We start from the raw sequence: 17,161 nt of genomic DNA on the forward strand, positions 1-17,161 counted from the left end.
TCGCGTGTTTGCGCAAAGTGCGTAAGAATGCGGGCGCTGAGTGCAAATTATACAATAGTGTCGTTTAGTTCAAAGGTGGGATAGTAGACATTTAATACAATAGCACATAACTATCAGATTTCAAAAGCAGGTTACTCTAAATTTAGTTTAAAAAAAAACCTGTATTGCCTCTGGGGTAAAGCTGCCTATCTGAATGAATTTAAATTTTCTGTACAGAAAAACAAAGTATACCTGAGTGAGCGAACGTAGGAGTGAGTGAAATTCAAACCCCGGGAAAATCGGGATCCCGTCGTTTGGTACATCAAGTGAGTGGAGACTTGGTGGTGTGAGGCGGCTGACTGACGTTAGTATAAGATTGAAATACGCAAATCGTGAGGTGATTTGTAGAGGAGCGTGATAGTGCATTGTATTGCGAAGTATTGAAGTTAAAAGGTATTACGCTCCGGACTGAGGGTCCCCATTTGTACAACGACCCGTGGTCGTACGGCAGATAAGTAACAAGTACCTATATGCTGTGCGATTGGACCGCGCATTTGTGGGTGCGATATATATAGCGCAACTGGATACCCCTTTACGAGCTTTTGCGTAAAATCGCGGTACCATTAGCGCTGTATAGAGCATACGCAAGTGTGATTTGTGTATAAGGTTATAGGGAGTTTTCGCTGGTCTCTCTCAGGAAAATCTCCAGCTGTGTATATTCATTGGAATAGGTAAGTCACTCCTAAACACTTCCAGTGAATAGAACTCAGATAGGGGCCTCGCTGGGTACGCGGTGTTCATTATTGGAGTGAGTCGTGGTACTTAGTGTAGAAGGTGTGGGTGAAAGCGCTCTAAGAACTTTCACAGTCTATTCGTATTGTGCATTGGGGATTGCGTAAAAGGAAAAAGTCTGCGATGGGATCCAATTGCACAAGCGGTGGACGTCTTGTAGCCAGGGTTCAGGTTGAAGAGCCGCGGCCCAGGGGGTCAGCGAAGTTTAAAGGTAAAAGTATTATGTGTGGGAAATATGAAGACTTTTTGTCTGAATGGGAATGTATGACTGACAAAGATAGGGTACCATTCCCTAGGGTGGACAGCTTTGAACCAGAGGTATTGCAGAACTTACGGATAAGAATATGTCTGATAAAATCCCAAAAACAAAGGGTCAGACATACAAATTGTTTAAACCTGTGACAGCAAGAGGGGTTGGTGAGTTTGATCCTAAGGTATTGCAGGTGGTATGTCTAACCAAAGTCATATAAGACAAGAATGGAAATATAAGAACTGTTTGAACTTGTAGCAACAATAAATAAGTAGGAAGAAAAAAAAAAAAAGAGAATGCAAGTACACCGCCTTATGTAGATGTGGAAGCAGTTACGGCAAGCATACAAACTATAGAAAATAATAAAAATATGAAAAATATGACTGTAACCTATATATGTACTAATGAATGTTGAAGTTTTATTTAGGAGGAGAAGGTGACCTGATCGTTTTCAGCCATTTCTCATGCACCCAGAGGAGTATCCAACCGGTAAAAGAAGAGCAGTAGCCTGTGGGGGAAGTGGCTGAGACCAGTGGAACAGGTACGTATGGTATCATTCGTGTACATATATAGTAAAAAAAACAAAAAATAAAACAAAAACAAAAAATCAAGAAAGTAACGTCAGAAATGGAGAAAAATCTGTCCGCACATTAGTATTTGCCAGTAGGAAAGCAGACAGAGACAAGGTAACCCCAGGGTATTTCTTTCAGTTACCATATAAGAAGTATTCATTCCTAGTAATGCCCCTAGTAAAGATGAGCTTGGAAATGTTTGTTGGACCACGTACAGTCCCTTAATACGGGATGAGAAGGATTGAATGAAATACTATGCATGACCTAGAAGCTTGTTACATTTTTTTTTGTTTTTGTCTTTTGCAGAAATAGAAAACTCTCCATCTGGATAAGACCACTGGTAAACACTAATTCGGCAAGTGGGAGGTGGCTGTCTCTGTGCAAATGGACGGGCTCAATAAGGCATTGAGTGTCAGGGTGCAGACTTCTTTGCAAAATTGGAAAGGGGTCACAGTAGCTAATCTTAGATAGTGTGCTATTGAACATCACCAGAATAGTGCTAGGCGCAGAGAACAACAGGTGGAGAGGTTGAGGACGGTAAGTATACTGGCACATACAGGAAAGACCCATCAGTCCAAACCCCAGATCCCTAATGGTCAATAATATGTTACACTTGTAGGAAGGAAGGGCATTTTGCCAGAGATTGTAGGAGTAGTAGGACACATAGTCAATATAGATCCCCTAGACAGAAAACACAAGCCACATTATTAAACACATAGACGGGACAAAGGGACATATAGTAAGGAATCATAAGCCATATAGAAAACACAGATTCGGTTAATGGGAAGAACAGAATAAATGCAACTTACTAATGTTACATTTCACTGTTCTAGATGCATGTCCATCACAGGTAGAGGAAATTATCTCACAGATACCGGGTTCCCTATGAACTTAGGATGGACAGGACACTGGATTGATGGCTGGGATAGTCCCAGTAGAGATAAGACACACAGAATTTTTTTTAAGGGGGTAGACCAAGTAGAGAATCACTTCCCCGTAGTGCCCAATCCAGTTGTCAAATTTTTCTAAAATCTTCTTCACCTCTACAAATTCATCTGTCATCAACCTCTATTCTGTTTCTCTACAGTTTCCTCTTCATCTTTTGCGTTCACACAGGGTGGTACAATACATGGACCCAAGTACAGTTCAAACTGCACATGCCTATGTCCTTCAGAGTTCTGCCCAAACCCAGTATATCTCAACAGCACGATGACACCAGTATTACTGCAGTGTGCCTTGTCATGCACAAAGGGTGGAGAATGGGAATACTGGTGAAGGGAAATTTTGTATAGACACTGATATGTCTGTTGGTGAATGGCAAACCTGACATTTTCTTTTTCATTTGCTTCTTCCTTCTCTCCTCTAGAGATGTTTCTTTTTTCTTTTTTTTTTGATTTATGCCCATGGTACTCTACATTGCAAACACACGATAGTTAAATTAAGATACAAAAATTTGTGTTCCCTGCAGGAAGAGGCAGTCTGGAGGACAAAGGGGTATGGCCAGGAGTTCTCAGGACTGTGGGCAGGTGGACACGGTAAGCCAGTAGCCCTCAGAGCATACCTTCCAAGTCTAGCTGAGGTGGCACACGGTCTGACTCATCTAGGCAAAGAGGGTATGTGCAGGCTGATGAGAGCCTACTGGTGTGCGCCAGGATTCTATTCTCATGCAGGTAAGAGAGCAATGACCTGTCTTACTTGCTTGAGGAAGAATATTGGTAAAGCAATACCAACAGAGCCATCCCATATCCCTTCTGCAGACGGATCTTTGCAGGAAATACAAATCGACTTTGTACAGTTAACACCTCTTAGGAATTATTGTTATGTATTGGTGTGCACTGATGTTTTCTCAAACTGGGTAGAGGCATTTCCTGCCACCACGGATGCTGCTGTGTTTACCGCAAAGAAAAATTGCGCAGAAATTTGTGTGTAGATAATGGTACCCCTAAAGGTTTAGCAAAGCTTGAAATTGTACTATTGTGATCATAGATACTGCCACTAGTATTATGTAGCTTCGGAACCACTCCCAGATCTTCACTCGACGAATCACCCTCTTCGAAATTTGTTTTTGTTTTGGTATTTGTGTCTTTTTGGGTTGTTTTTGGAAGACAACCTCATATCATGATTGATCCGCACAATGATCAGAAATACACCAATGAGGTGACAGTACAGTACCTTATTGAGATGAGCCAGCATTTGAGAACTTGACAAAAGAACTTGAAACTGTTGATTGCTGGTATGCCAAATGCTAACAGTATTGATTATGAACCAAGAGACTGTGTGATTGCCCTTACGCTCAGGTTGCCTAATAGGTGGGAAGGACAATAGGTGGGAAGGACCATACCAAGATTTGTTGACAGCACTAAAGGTCGCCGAAAGAGAGATTTGGGTCCACTCGTCCCACTGCAAGAAGGTCGCTGACCCGGAGAGAACTCGTGATAAAGTAGTTTATTGCTCACATTCATCGACTTTGTGTAGTTTGGTAACTGTGTGTTCCAAGTGAACTGTGTGTTCAAAGAGCAAGGTGGAGAGCAAAGTGAACTGTGTGTTCCAAGTGAACTGTGTCTTCAAAGAGCAAGGCAAAGAGATTGCAAAAGTATCACCAGAGACTCTGTTCCGTGAAGACTGAGAGGCGGCACTGTTGAACACTACCTGAGCGCACTAATGGACTGCAGAGTTGTTTTGTTCTATTCCTCTTTTCTCTCTTTCCCGCTGACAAACATTTTCTTTCAGGATATTCTATTTTTGCGAGGTTTTTTAGGAGTCGTCGAGTGTGGGACTGGAACTGGTTCTGTAGGAAGGAGTGATTTCCTTATAGGATCCCAGGATTAGCCGATCAGTTTGTTAAAATCAGAGAAAAATCAAAGGTCTAGTAGTTATGGAGTTCAGAGGTAATCAGGAACAGTCAGACAATGGCTATTCACACATTGCAGATAAAGAGCTCATTAATATATGTGGAAGAAAATAAGATTTTACTTACCGGTAAATCTATTTCTCGTAGGATGAAAAGGATGAAACCACTTTCGGCAGAAATTGTGGGCGGATCCGCAATTCTGCTCTATCCGCATGGAAAACCAGATAAGGGCTTTTATGTGACAAAGCCGCCAATTCTGACACACGCCTAGCCGAAGCCAAGGCTAATAGCATAACCACCTTCCACGTGAGATATTTTACTTCCACCGTTTTGAGTGGTTCAAACCAGTGTGATTTCAGGAAACTCTACACCACGTTAAGATCCCAAGGTGCCACTGGAGGCACAAAAGGGGGCTGAATATGCAGCACTCCCTTTACAAACGTCTGAACTTCAGGCAGAGAAGCCAGTTCTTTTTGAAAGAAAATGGATAAGGCCGAAATCTGAACCTTAATGGAACCCAATTTAAGGCCCAAAGTCACTCCCGACTGTAGGAAGTGAAGGAAACGGCCCAGCTGGAATTCCTCCGTAGGGGCATTCCTTGCCTCACACCAAGCCACAAATTTTCGCCATATACGGTGATAATGTTGAGCCGTCACATCCTTCCTAGCCTCTATCAGCGTAGGAATGACCTCATCCGGAATGCCTTTTTCTGCTAGGATCCGGCGTTCAACCGCCATGCCGTCAAACGCAGCCGCAGTAAGTCTTGGAACAGACAGGGCCCCTGTTGCACAAGTCCTGTCTTAGAGGCAGAGGCCACGGGTCCTCTGTGAGCATTTCTTGCAGATCTGGATACCAAGTCCTTCTTGGCCATTCCGAAACAATGAGTATTGTTCTCACTCCTCTTTTTCTTATGATTCTCAGCACCTTGGGTATGAGAGGAAGAGGAGGAAATACATAGACCGACTGGCAACACCCACGGTGTCACCAGTGCGCCCACAGCTATCGCCTGAGGGTCTCTTGACCTGGCGCAATATCTCTGCAGCTTTTTGTTGAGGCGGGATGCCATCATGTCCACCTGTGGCAGTTCCCACCGACTTGCAATCTGCTTGAAGACTTCTTGATGAAGTCCCCACTCTCCCGGGTGGAGGTCGTGCCTGCTGAGGAAGTCTGCTTCCCAGTTGTCCACTCCCGGAATGAACACTGCTGACAGTGCACTTACGTGATTCTCCGCCCAGCGAAGAATTCTGGTGGCTTCTGCCATCGCCACGCTGCTCCTTGTGCCGCCTTGGCGGTTTACATGAGCCACTGCGGTGATGTTGTCTGACTGAATCAGAACCGGTTGGTCGCGAAGCAGGCACTCCGCTTGACGTAGGGCGTTGTATATGGCCCTTAGTTCCAGGATGTTGATGTGAAGGCAAGTCTCCTGACTTGACCACAGCCCTTGAAAATTTGTTCCCTGTGTGACTGCCCCCCACCCTCGGAGGCTTGCATCCGTGGTCACCAGGACCCAGTCCTGAATGCCGAATCTGCGACCTTCGAGAAGGTGAGCACTCTGCAGCCACCACAGGAGAGACACCCTGGCCCTGGGGGATATGGTTATTAACCGATGCATCTGAAGATGTGATCCGGACCACTCGTCCAGTAAGTCCCATTGGAAGGTCCTCGCATGGAATCTGCCGAAGGGAATGGACTCGTATGATGCCACCATCCTTCCCAGGACTCGAGTGCAGTGATGCACTGACACCTGTTTTGGTTTTAGTAGATTCCTGACCAGTGTCATGAGCTCCTGAGCTCTCTCTATCGGGAGATAAACCCTTTTCTGGTCTGTGTCTAGGATCATGCCTAGGAGAGGTAGATGAGCTGTAGGAACCAACTGCGACTTTGGGATATATATATAGAATCCAGCCGTGTTGCTGTTACACTTCCAGAGAAAGTGATACGCTGTTCAGCAACTGCTCTCTTGATCTCGCTTTTATGAGGAGATCGTCCAAGTACGGGATAATAGTGACACCTTGCTTCCGCAGGAGCACCATCATTTCCGCCATTACCTTGGTGAAGATTCTCGGGGCCGTGGAGAGACCAAACGGCAACGTCTGAAATTGGTAATGACAATCCCGTACCGCAATTCTGAGGTACGCCTGATGAGGTGGATAAATGGGGACATGAAGGTATGCATCCTTTATGTCCAGAGTCACCATAAAATCGACCGCTCTTAGCGATTCCATCTTGAACTTGAACCTTTTCAGGTATATGTTCAGGGATTTTAAATTCAATATGGGTCTGACCGAACTGTCCGGTTTCGGGACTACAACATGGTCGAATAATAACCCCCTCCTTGTGAAGGAGGGGAACCTTGACAACCACCTGTTGAAGATACAATTTGTGAATTGCAGTTAACACTGTTTCCCTCTCGTGGGGGGAAGCCGGCAGGGCTCAAAGTCCAGCTTGTATCCCTGAGACACAATATCTATTGCCCAGGGATCTAACAGGGAGTGAACCCACTTGTTGCTGAACTTACGAAGGCGTGCCCCCACCGGGCCTTGCTCCGCCTGTGGAGCCCCAGCGACATGCGGTGGATTTTGTAGAGGCCGGGGAGGACTTCTGTTCATGGGAACTAGCTGTGTTGTGCAGCTTCTTTCCTCTGCCCCCGCCTCTGGCAAGAAAGGACGCACCTCGGACTTTCTTGTTTCTTTATTCGAAAGGCTGCATTTGATAATGTCGTGCTTTCCTAGGCTGTGCAGGAATATAAGGAAAAATATCAGAATTACCAGCTATAGCTGTGGAGACCAGGTCCGAGAACCCTTCTCCACACAATCCTCAGCCTTCCATATGCCTCTTAAGTCGGCATCATCTGTCCATTGCATATTCTACAGGACACGTCAAGCAGAAATCGACATAGCTTTGACTCTAGGACCCAGTAGACTCATGTCTCTTTGGGTATGTTTTATATATATATATATATATATATATCTTTAATATATATATCTATACATATATATATACATACTAGGGTCTCAATCTCTGCTGATAAGGTACCTGTCCACGCTGCCACAGCGCTATAAACCCATGCCGACACAATCGCCGGTCTGAGTAGTGTACCAGAATGTGCATGCTATCTGCAGGATCCCTGAGGATAGCTATTACGTCAGGGCTACCTTTTGGGCAAAAATCCTAAATAAGTTGTCGAGACGGGAAATGTTCTGGATATATGAACTCAAGACCTTATCCCCATTAGGATTGAATGAGGCGTTTGAAATTGCCCCTTTTCTTTGATGCTTCATTCCCCACACATTCTTTTATCACCTTTTATCTCCTTTTCTATTCATTTTCTCCTTGATATATAATTAAGTAAGAAATTGGTTTCTTGTTATATATTTCTTTGTATTTACATTTAGTCAAGGCTTTAAATCATAAGCCATTTTTATGGTCTTTTCCAGCTAAATTTTTCATTGGACGATACTAAAAACAAATATGAGAAGTATCACAAGACGTCCACAAGCGATCTACAAAACTGACCTTAAGGACACATCTAAACTATGGACATTTTTGAACGACTAAGAAAGAATGAATCCATACGACTGTATCGAATTTTTTATTAAGAAGAAAAAATGAGTCCAGATTTTACATATATATCATACATAATTTTTAATAATTATTTTTAATAAAATCCATCTGCACTCAAAATAAATTAATACTATTTACAGCACTGCCACTTTAAATTTAATGTTATATCCCAGGGCACTGTCACTTTAAATCCTCATCACTCACGAGAGATATGTATTTATATATTTACATATATATACATGTATGTGTATATATACATACATATAATCTATGACACTTTGCACCTTAAGTAAACCACAACACAAGATTAATTGGCTAACTTTAACGGTCTCACTAATTACATTCTATTTAGGATGTATTCTTCACTCTCGGCTATGCGCTCCACAGCGCTATAAACAACACCGGTAGTTAATTGCGGTGCGTTCCACCACAATTAACAAGCACGTCTCTCACTTCCGCATTTCATACGGAAGTGACGTCATTGGTATGGCGGTGCGTTTCACCGCTAAGTCTCATTCTCCTTCTCACTTAATGGCGGTGCGTTCCACCTCCCTGATGCACCCACTTCCGTGTTTCCCACGGATGCGACGTAATCGCTATGGCGGTGCGCGTCACCGCTATTCTCCTTCTCTTCTTCCCCACTTGTTTTAACACACTACACTGGTTCACATCACCTCCCGTTCTGCTTCCTTATTCCACTCCTTTTATAGTGGATATTATTTCACTATACAGAAGTACACAGCGCCGGCCGGAAATGACGCATGCGTTCCACATGCGTTCCACCACCATTTCCGACGGCAATAGTTGTTAATACACTTTCCATTCATGTTTTTTATACAATTTTCGGTTCTTTCTTACTCTAATTATATTTTTATCTAATTACCACTGTTTTGAGTGCAAATTAGATTATAGATATATTGTTTTTCCTCCAACAAATTAATGACAATCACAGGAAGTGATGTCATTACTAATTTCCTCCTTTGGGCATAAATAGAGCAAAACTTGCTCAGTGTGGTCATCCCCTTGATGAAGTCCTGTTGCTGACGGACGAAACGCGTTGGGAATACCTGCAGACATCTCCTCTCTATGGACAGATAAGCCTATAACAATTTTAAATCCTGTACGCATGCATTTCAGTCATTTACATGGACAGATAAGCCTGATATAATTTTTTTATTCTGTACGCATGTTATACAGCTATTTTATGTGTGTTTTTATGTGATTATGTTATTAAATTCTTTGTATTTTTAATATATACACTGCTCAGGCTACAAATTTATATTTTGTGGGAATAAGCTAGTTCCCTAATTAGGCCTGTGAAACTAAGCAGCAACATAATACGTAACATAAATGGTACACACTATGTTAGTTTTCTTCTGTTTTATCCGCATGTTCCTAATCCACAAAAAGAGTACTGCTTGAGTCAAGTCTCTACCTACCAGATAAGTGTTTTAAACCGATCCTTATCATCCGTTCCTCTACACCTTCATTTCCCCTGATTTTAAGAATCACACTCTTGGGCGCTTGTTTTCACCAATTCTTGCAACAAATTCTATATGCACGCCAAGCATATCTATATGCATTACAAGCTGCCGCTCTGATAACTTATTGAGAAGTGCTTTTATATGAAATAGGGGCTCTTACTTCACGTTTCTTCTCTATTATATTCATTACGTTTTATCATATTTTTAAACAACATTTTTACTGTATAGTCTGTGTATAACTACCACATAAACTGCACCCAAGCGCCGTAGTCTCCAATTCTATATATATATATATATATATATATATCTTTAATATATATATCTATACATATATATATATACATACTAGGGTCTCAATCTCTGCTGATAAGGTACCTGTCCACGCTGCCACAGCGCTATAAACCCATGCCGACACAATCTCCGGTCTGAGTAGTGTACCAGAATGTGCATGCTATCTGCAGGATCCCTGAGGATAGCTATTACGTCAGGGCTACCTTTTGGGCAAACGAGACACCCTAGGGGAAGATTACCACCGTATCCTGGCCCTAGTGGGGAAAGGATACTCCCTGAGAATTCTTTGTGGGAAACTGCAGTCTCTTGTCTGGAGATTCCCGCTCTTTTTCATCATGAGAGGAGGGAAATTTACCTCAGCTTTCTTCCCCTTAAACATGTGTACCCTTGTGTCAGGGACATATGAGTCATCAGTGATATGCAAATCATCTTTTATTACAATAATCATATATTGAAAACTTTTCTGCCATTTTGGCTGTAACTTTGCATTATCGTAGTCGACACTGGAGTCAGACTCCGTGTCGATATCAGTGTCTATTATTTTGGATAGTGATCATTGAGAGACTCTGAAGGTCTCTGCGACATAGGGACATACATGGGTAGATTCCCTGTCTGTTCTCTAATCTTTTGTGCAATAAATTCACCTTAGCACTTAATTACACATATCCAAACAGGTGTCGGCGTTGTCGACGGAGACACCCTCTCACACACATATTTGCTCCATCTCCTCCTTAGGGGAGCCTTTTACCTCAGACATGTCGACACACACGTACCGACACACCGCACACTCAGGGAATGCTCATCTGAAGACAATTCCCCCATAAGGCCCTTTGGAGAGACAGAGAGAGAGTATGCCAGCACACACCCCAGCACTATTAACCCAGGAATAACACAGTAACTTAATGTTAACCCAGTAGCTGCTGTTTATATTGATTTTTGCGCCTAATTATGTGCCCCCCCTCTCTTTTTACCCTCTTCTACCGTGTAACTGAAGGGGAGAGGCTGGGGAGCTTCCTCTCAGCGGTGCTGTGGAGAAAAAACATGGCGCTGGTGAGTGCTGAGGAAGAAGCCCCGCCCCCTCGACGGCGGGCTTCTGTCCCGCTTTCATGTACAATTTTTGGCGGGGGCTCATACATATATACAGTGCCCAACTGTATATATGCAAACTTTTGCCAAAGAAGTCTCTAACTGCTGCCCAGGGTGCCCCCCCCGTGCGCCCTGCACCCTTACAGTGACCGGAGTATGTGGGTGTAGTGTGGGAGCAATGGCGCACAGCTGCAGTGCTGTGCGCTACCTCAGTGAAGACTGGAGTCTTCTACCGCCGATTTCGAAGTCTTCTTGCTTCTTTCACCCGGTTTCTGTCTTCCGGCTCTGCGAGGGGGACGGCGGCGCGGCTCTGGGATCGGACGACGAGGGTGAGATCCTGTGTACGATCCCTCTGGAGCTAATGGTGTCCAGTAGCCTAAGAAGCAGGACCTATCTGCAGAGAGTAGGGCTGCTTCTCTCCCCTCAGTCCCATAATGCAGGGAGTCTGTTGCCAGCAGAGCTCCCTGAAAATAAAAAAAACCTAACAAAATATTTTCTTATTGCAAGCTCAGGAGAGCTCACTAAACAGCACCCAGCTCGTCCGGGCACAGATTCAAACTGAGGTCTGGAGGAGGGACATAGAGGGAGGAGCCAGAGCACACCAGAATCTAAATTCTTTCTTAAAGTGCCCATGTCTCCTGCGGAGCCAGTCTATTCCCCATGGTCCTTACGGAGTCCCCAGCATCCACTAGGACGTAAGAGAAAAGTTTATGAGTGGCTCTCCCCGAACTCCGAAGGTTTATGTTATTTAGGAAGGACACTACTTATAACCCTTGTTCAATGATTAAACAGACCTAGCATACGTTCCAGAAATGGAAACACAGAAAATGATAGGAATATGTAGATCATGAAAATTTTATATGTCACTGTCACAATTTGTTTGTGTCTTCTTCATCTACCCAGCAGAACCTCAATTGAATCCAAACATCAGTGTACAAAGACGTAGGTACATGTATGTGTGAAATGTTCGTCGCAAATCAGACATTATAGGCCAAAGCACTGTCCCAGCATACTCTATAGGTTGAATGTTGTCCCACACCCAACCAGTGGTCCCGTGACCGCCGAGTGCATATATAGGATGTCTCGTCCTCCTCCCTGTCTTCCCCAAATATAGTCAAGTGTCTGATTTGCGAAATGCATACATACTTGTGTCTAGGTCACCGATTATGGTATGAAATATTTTTTTCTTATGTTAATAATTGATGGCAGTTATTGTTTACTGCCAAAGGGTGGACTGTCGAAGTCAAAATATTACATACAAACTACACACATTTAAGTCGCTATACTTGCAAATACACGCAGCGAGCACAGCCATATATGGTAACACACGCATTTACACGGACATGCCACAGAGATGGATTCGACACTTATTTCATACAGTACATAATTATAATAATATCAAGCGTCAGACATCATGATTTAAAATTACCTAATGAATTAATGTCATGAATGTGTATTATTTGAACGGAACCAGATTGGTGTGTAGATTAATTTGATACTTGTTATTAAGTTGTGGGACATTGCAGCGGATAATTATGATTACATGTATAAAAGCTAAAATCACTTCTATTAGAACAATAGAAGCTCCAAACAGGTAATGAACAGGAAACTCAGGCCAGCCCCTTTGGATGTCTTCAAGGCTGAATCTGATCAGCATATACAAAGAGAATAGCTACTCATCATGAACCCCTCCCCCAGAAACTAGTTAACACATTTTGCTGGTCACACAGGAAGGTAGTTCCTGTTTCTTTTGGTCTCAGAGTTACTTGCTTTTTGGTCTCAGATGAAGATGGAGTCCCAGCATTACTTTACAGAGAGAGAGAGAGAGTGATATGGAAAGACGAATCTATATAACTTAAGGATAATGGTATTGTATCGCTGGCATGTAACTGTATGTAACCTTATGTATTAACTGCTTACTGTATGAGTTGTAACTATAGGTATACTGTACTTTGTAATATATATTGAATCCATATCCTTTTTAATAACAAATATATACATCAATGAGCTTTGGAACTCAGATAATATGTGGGCATATTGTTTTCTCTTATGGGATGCAGTGTTTTGCGATGTATAGTGCACATTCATAGGATATGGTAATAAGAGGTGCAGGCATTTACAATATATATTAGAGCGGGCATTTTAAATATTTGTGAGAAATCAATTTGGCATTCTTAGTGTTATCCCAGTATGTGTGAGGAGAGTACACACCCAAGTTTATGGAATTTACTTCAGGCATATGGCCGGAGACAACCTGGACCTACTGTTTAGTTCTCTTCTATAGAAGGCTTCCACAATGTTACAAAACTGCGCTTGAGATCATGTGGTCAATATAGAGAATTTCTGCTGTATTCATTTTAGATACATTTCTTGAACTCCAACCTAAACATACTCTGTATTGGGTGGTGCTCATCTTTGTCAGTTCGCTGTATAATGCTAGCTAATGCACAGCAGATATTTCAGATATCTAGCTTAGCTCTGTAACACAAACAATAATACATGTGACTGTACGAAGGTCTCTTTACTTGACATCTGCCACATCCTGACAAAACGCAAAATGTTTCTACACTATATTTGAGTAAACGATAGCTTACTGTTCTATAATTATTTTTAATGATCATTAGTTAGACTTGCTTTTAGAATGGAAAGTTGGATCTATGGAACCCCCTTTCAACTGTGGAATATAATATAGAAGGGCCTGCAACTTCCTATTTGTCTGAAGACATAGTGCTTTGTGTCTTCTCTCAGCACCACCAGAAACTTATTTTCTGACTGTCACTGGCATGTCCCAAATTTAATTAGAGAAATAATAAGTCACGGAAAAGGAGCCGATACAAACTCCCTAGGCTGCTGACTTATCCAAATTAAGTAATATTGAGAAGATATAAGACAGTTCTAGGCAAAACTGCAGCTTTCAAAACCCTTCAGAACAATTCATCTTTGTGCAAGAGTAATTATCAAAGCTGCAGTGCCAACACATCATTTTCTGTGGCCATTACAGAAAAACAGACCACCCGCATGTAACAGACCACCCTGAAATAGTAATTATCCTATTATTAAGAACCAAGAATTCTACTGATATTTGCCAAGCAATATTTTTACCTACAGTATGAAGTGCCACATCTGAAAGAATCTCTCTATCAAATGGCCTATCACTGTAGTTATGTTTGTGCCATAGGCCTGAAAATGGAGCATGGTTGCCTCTACAGTAAAATCATTTACGTTTCCAAATTTTAGGTACCTGTACTCATAGTAACAGTTGTTGAGGTTGAAAAAAGATAATTTGTGGTCTCGAACGCTGTATTATTTTTAGGACTAACGTAGTCTGTTGCTAATGTCGGCCGTTGTGTTTATTCCTTTTTTTTCTTTTTTTAATAACTATAGTGCGTGACTATGCACCATAACCCTGTATATCCTTATCAATTAGGCACCTATCTAGCCCATTCTTAAAAGTGTTGACCGAGTCCGCCATTACTACTCTCTCAGGCAGGGAATTCCAAACACGTATTGTCCTTACTGTGAAGAAACCTTTACGTCTCTGTGTGCGAAATCTCCTCTCCTCCAACCTGAGCGGGTGTCCACGTGTCCTCTGTATTAATCTTACCAAAAACAGATCCCCTGCAAGGAGGCCACACTGCAAGTCCAATCTAAGGACGTAGGAAGTAAGGAGGAGAGAGTGCAGTGTATTCTGTACCACATGCTCTCCCCTCCACCGCTATAGAGTATCAAATGAGTGAGGGCATGCTGGGAGGTCAGGTCAGGGTGGTATGTGGAGTAGTATTGGAGTACATGTCAGATCTAAGGGCACGTGTCAGGCATTTTATGGTAAATAGGGTTAAGAGGCAAGTTTGGAAATTTTGGAGAAGTAGTGGGAGGTCTGAGTGGCATTTTGGGTTGAGTCATTTGGTGTTGCTGCAGTTGTGTCAGGACTGCTTTTTCCTTATTTATGGTTGGAGATTTAAATTTAACTGTGAGCGTAGTTTTATATTTTTACCTCCAACCTGCTGGGAAGCAAGCCGCTGCTTCATACATAAAGTCCTCTGACCCTCAGGACATGGACCATTAGCAAATGCATAGGTGTAAACAAATAATATACAGCTCCACCTAACAGATCTACTCACTAGACTGTTACTGTAATGCATACTTTCATTGTTTATACAAACTTCAATAAGAGAAACCACAAAGTACTCACCAACAGTAGTCCAGTAGGTGTGGAGGAAGAACAGGGATGTAAATGTGCTGCCAATACATGGGATACAGCAGAGATGCAGATGCATGAACACAGGCAGTTAACTGTAAGACAGATATCATGACTTAATATAGCACTATTATAAAACATACAAGCAACAACTAAACCCCTACAGCTTTGGAGCTGGTCACATCAACATCAATTTTCACAATTATTTATGCAGCGCCCAGACAAATGATAGCTTTTTTGCTCTGAAAATAGCATTAGAGTGCTGGAGTCCTGGAAGTGATGATATGGCTGCTACAAAGCCCGGATCTCAACATCATTGAGTTTGTCTGGGGATTACATGAAGAGACAGAAAGATTTGAGCAAGCCTACATCCACAAAAGCCTACTGTACATCCACAGAAGATCTGGGGTTAGTTCTCCAAGATGTTTAGAACAACCTCCTTGCCAAGTTCCTTCAAAAACTGTGTGCAAGTGTACCTAAAAGAATTGATGCTGTTTTGAAGGCAAAGAGTGATTTGATTTAAATACTGGAATAATGATTTGATTTAGATTCCTCTTCTGATCATTCACTCTGCATTTTAATTGCTAAAAAAAACCTGTTAATACTTCTATTTTTTAAAGCATTCTATCTTTGCAGCATTTTTCCACACCTGCCTAAAACTTTTGCACAGTACTGTGTGTGTGTGTGTGTGTGTGTATATATATATATATATATATATATATATATATACACATATACATACATACACACATACACTGTATATATGGGGCATTCCATGTGAGTCACGTTACATTTCATGTTCATTTGTAGAAGATTTAATGCACCAAACACGACCATGAAGCGGAAATGCAACATTTGTAAAATACTGTATGGCAATAATATATGGAGTAGACAATGCTTAAAAGCAGAAGAACATGTACTGTACTCTCTTAGTAGTTACATTTGATTGTTTATATAAGTGACTCATAAAACAAGACAATGGACATAGGAACTGAGGGGACATATATTTATTTAAACCTGCTCTCCTACTTTTTTTTTTACAATGATTGTTATACTATACACTTATAAGACCCTAAACTTGTGATTGACAAACACCGAATGTTAACCAATGTGACTCGCATTACATTTCTGTCCCCAGTCAAAGGACTCTGATACATATTAGTCAAACCTGTAGAATCCATGAGAATAAATCAATCCTGGCCTGTTCATCTTCCTGATAAACTGTGAAGATGTATAAAATATTTTCATCTAGTCATGATGGCTCTATAAAATTTGTTTATAAAATATGTGCAAATTAGCAGTTTTTGCATCAAATTCAACAACTTCCATATATGTTAAATGTTTATACATGCAAGAAATCGAAACGCAATAAATATATCAGTTTTCAATTATCACACATATTATGATCTTTTAGCAGCATAAACATATACTGAAATGTTAGTGGTTATGTGAAACTTTATTTTAATGCATTGTATCCTACAGTACATACATACACACACTGTTTATGTGCAAATAAACTACTACAGATAACACTGGTGGTGGGCACTCCTGACTGGAAAATCTATCTATCTATTATTCTGAGCAAGTACACGATGACTGACATATGCACTCATATCTACTATTAGTATACTATTGTCTAATCCCACATCCATACTGCAGTAGGCACCTATACATGAACTGATATAAAACAGGAAAGATAATCTCTCTGAAATGCTGTACGGATTCTGGCGGCTACGGAACATGGATAATTGGGCTTGTGATGGGATGCAGGGCCCGACTAGCTGAGTTCATTTAACCCCACTAAATATGGCTAGTAGTGAGGCTTGAGAGCTCCCCAGAGAGCTCGTTAGGGCTGATTGCCAAACGATGGAGAACCAGGAGGCAGTGGGGAGCATCTGGAAAGGGTCATGGTAACGGGAGGTGAGCCTATCCTGCAGAACACTCTCTCTTGGGATAAGACTTCTCTCTGTCACACGCTGTCACCACTGCCCAGACAGCTGTCTTGTGATGACAATGCAACATCAGTTATTCGTTAGCCTGAGTAGTATTAACCCTTTCAAAAATTTACCATTGTGTGAATTAAAAAACAAAACA

At 41.9% G+C, this 17,161-nt stretch overlaps 1 protein-coding gene across 2 annotated transcripts in view; it reads right to left on the reverse strand.

The window, feature by feature from the left end:
- DENND1B (DENN domain containing 1B) overlaps window positions 1-17,161 on the reverse strand; it is a 505,665-nt gene that overhangs the window by 107,235 nt on the left and 381,269 nt on the right. For both annotated transcript variants that reach the window (XM_063940123.1, XM_063940124.1), the window contains one exon: window positions 15,062-15,162. In XM_063940123.1, coding sequence (XP_063796193.1) covers window positions 15,062-15,162 — 101 coding nt within the window. The remainder of the gene's footprint in view (window positions 1-15,061; window positions 15,163-17,161) is intronic.

Source organism: Pseudophryne corroboree, chromosome 9 (assembly GCF_028390025.1).
Source record: "Pseudophryne corroboree isolate aPseCor3 chromosome 9, aPseCor3.hap2, whole genome shotgun sequence".
In the NCBI taxonomy this organism is placed as follows: domain Eukaryota; kingdom Metazoa; phylum Chordata; class Amphibia; order Anura; family Myobatrachidae; genus Pseudophryne; species Pseudophryne corroboree.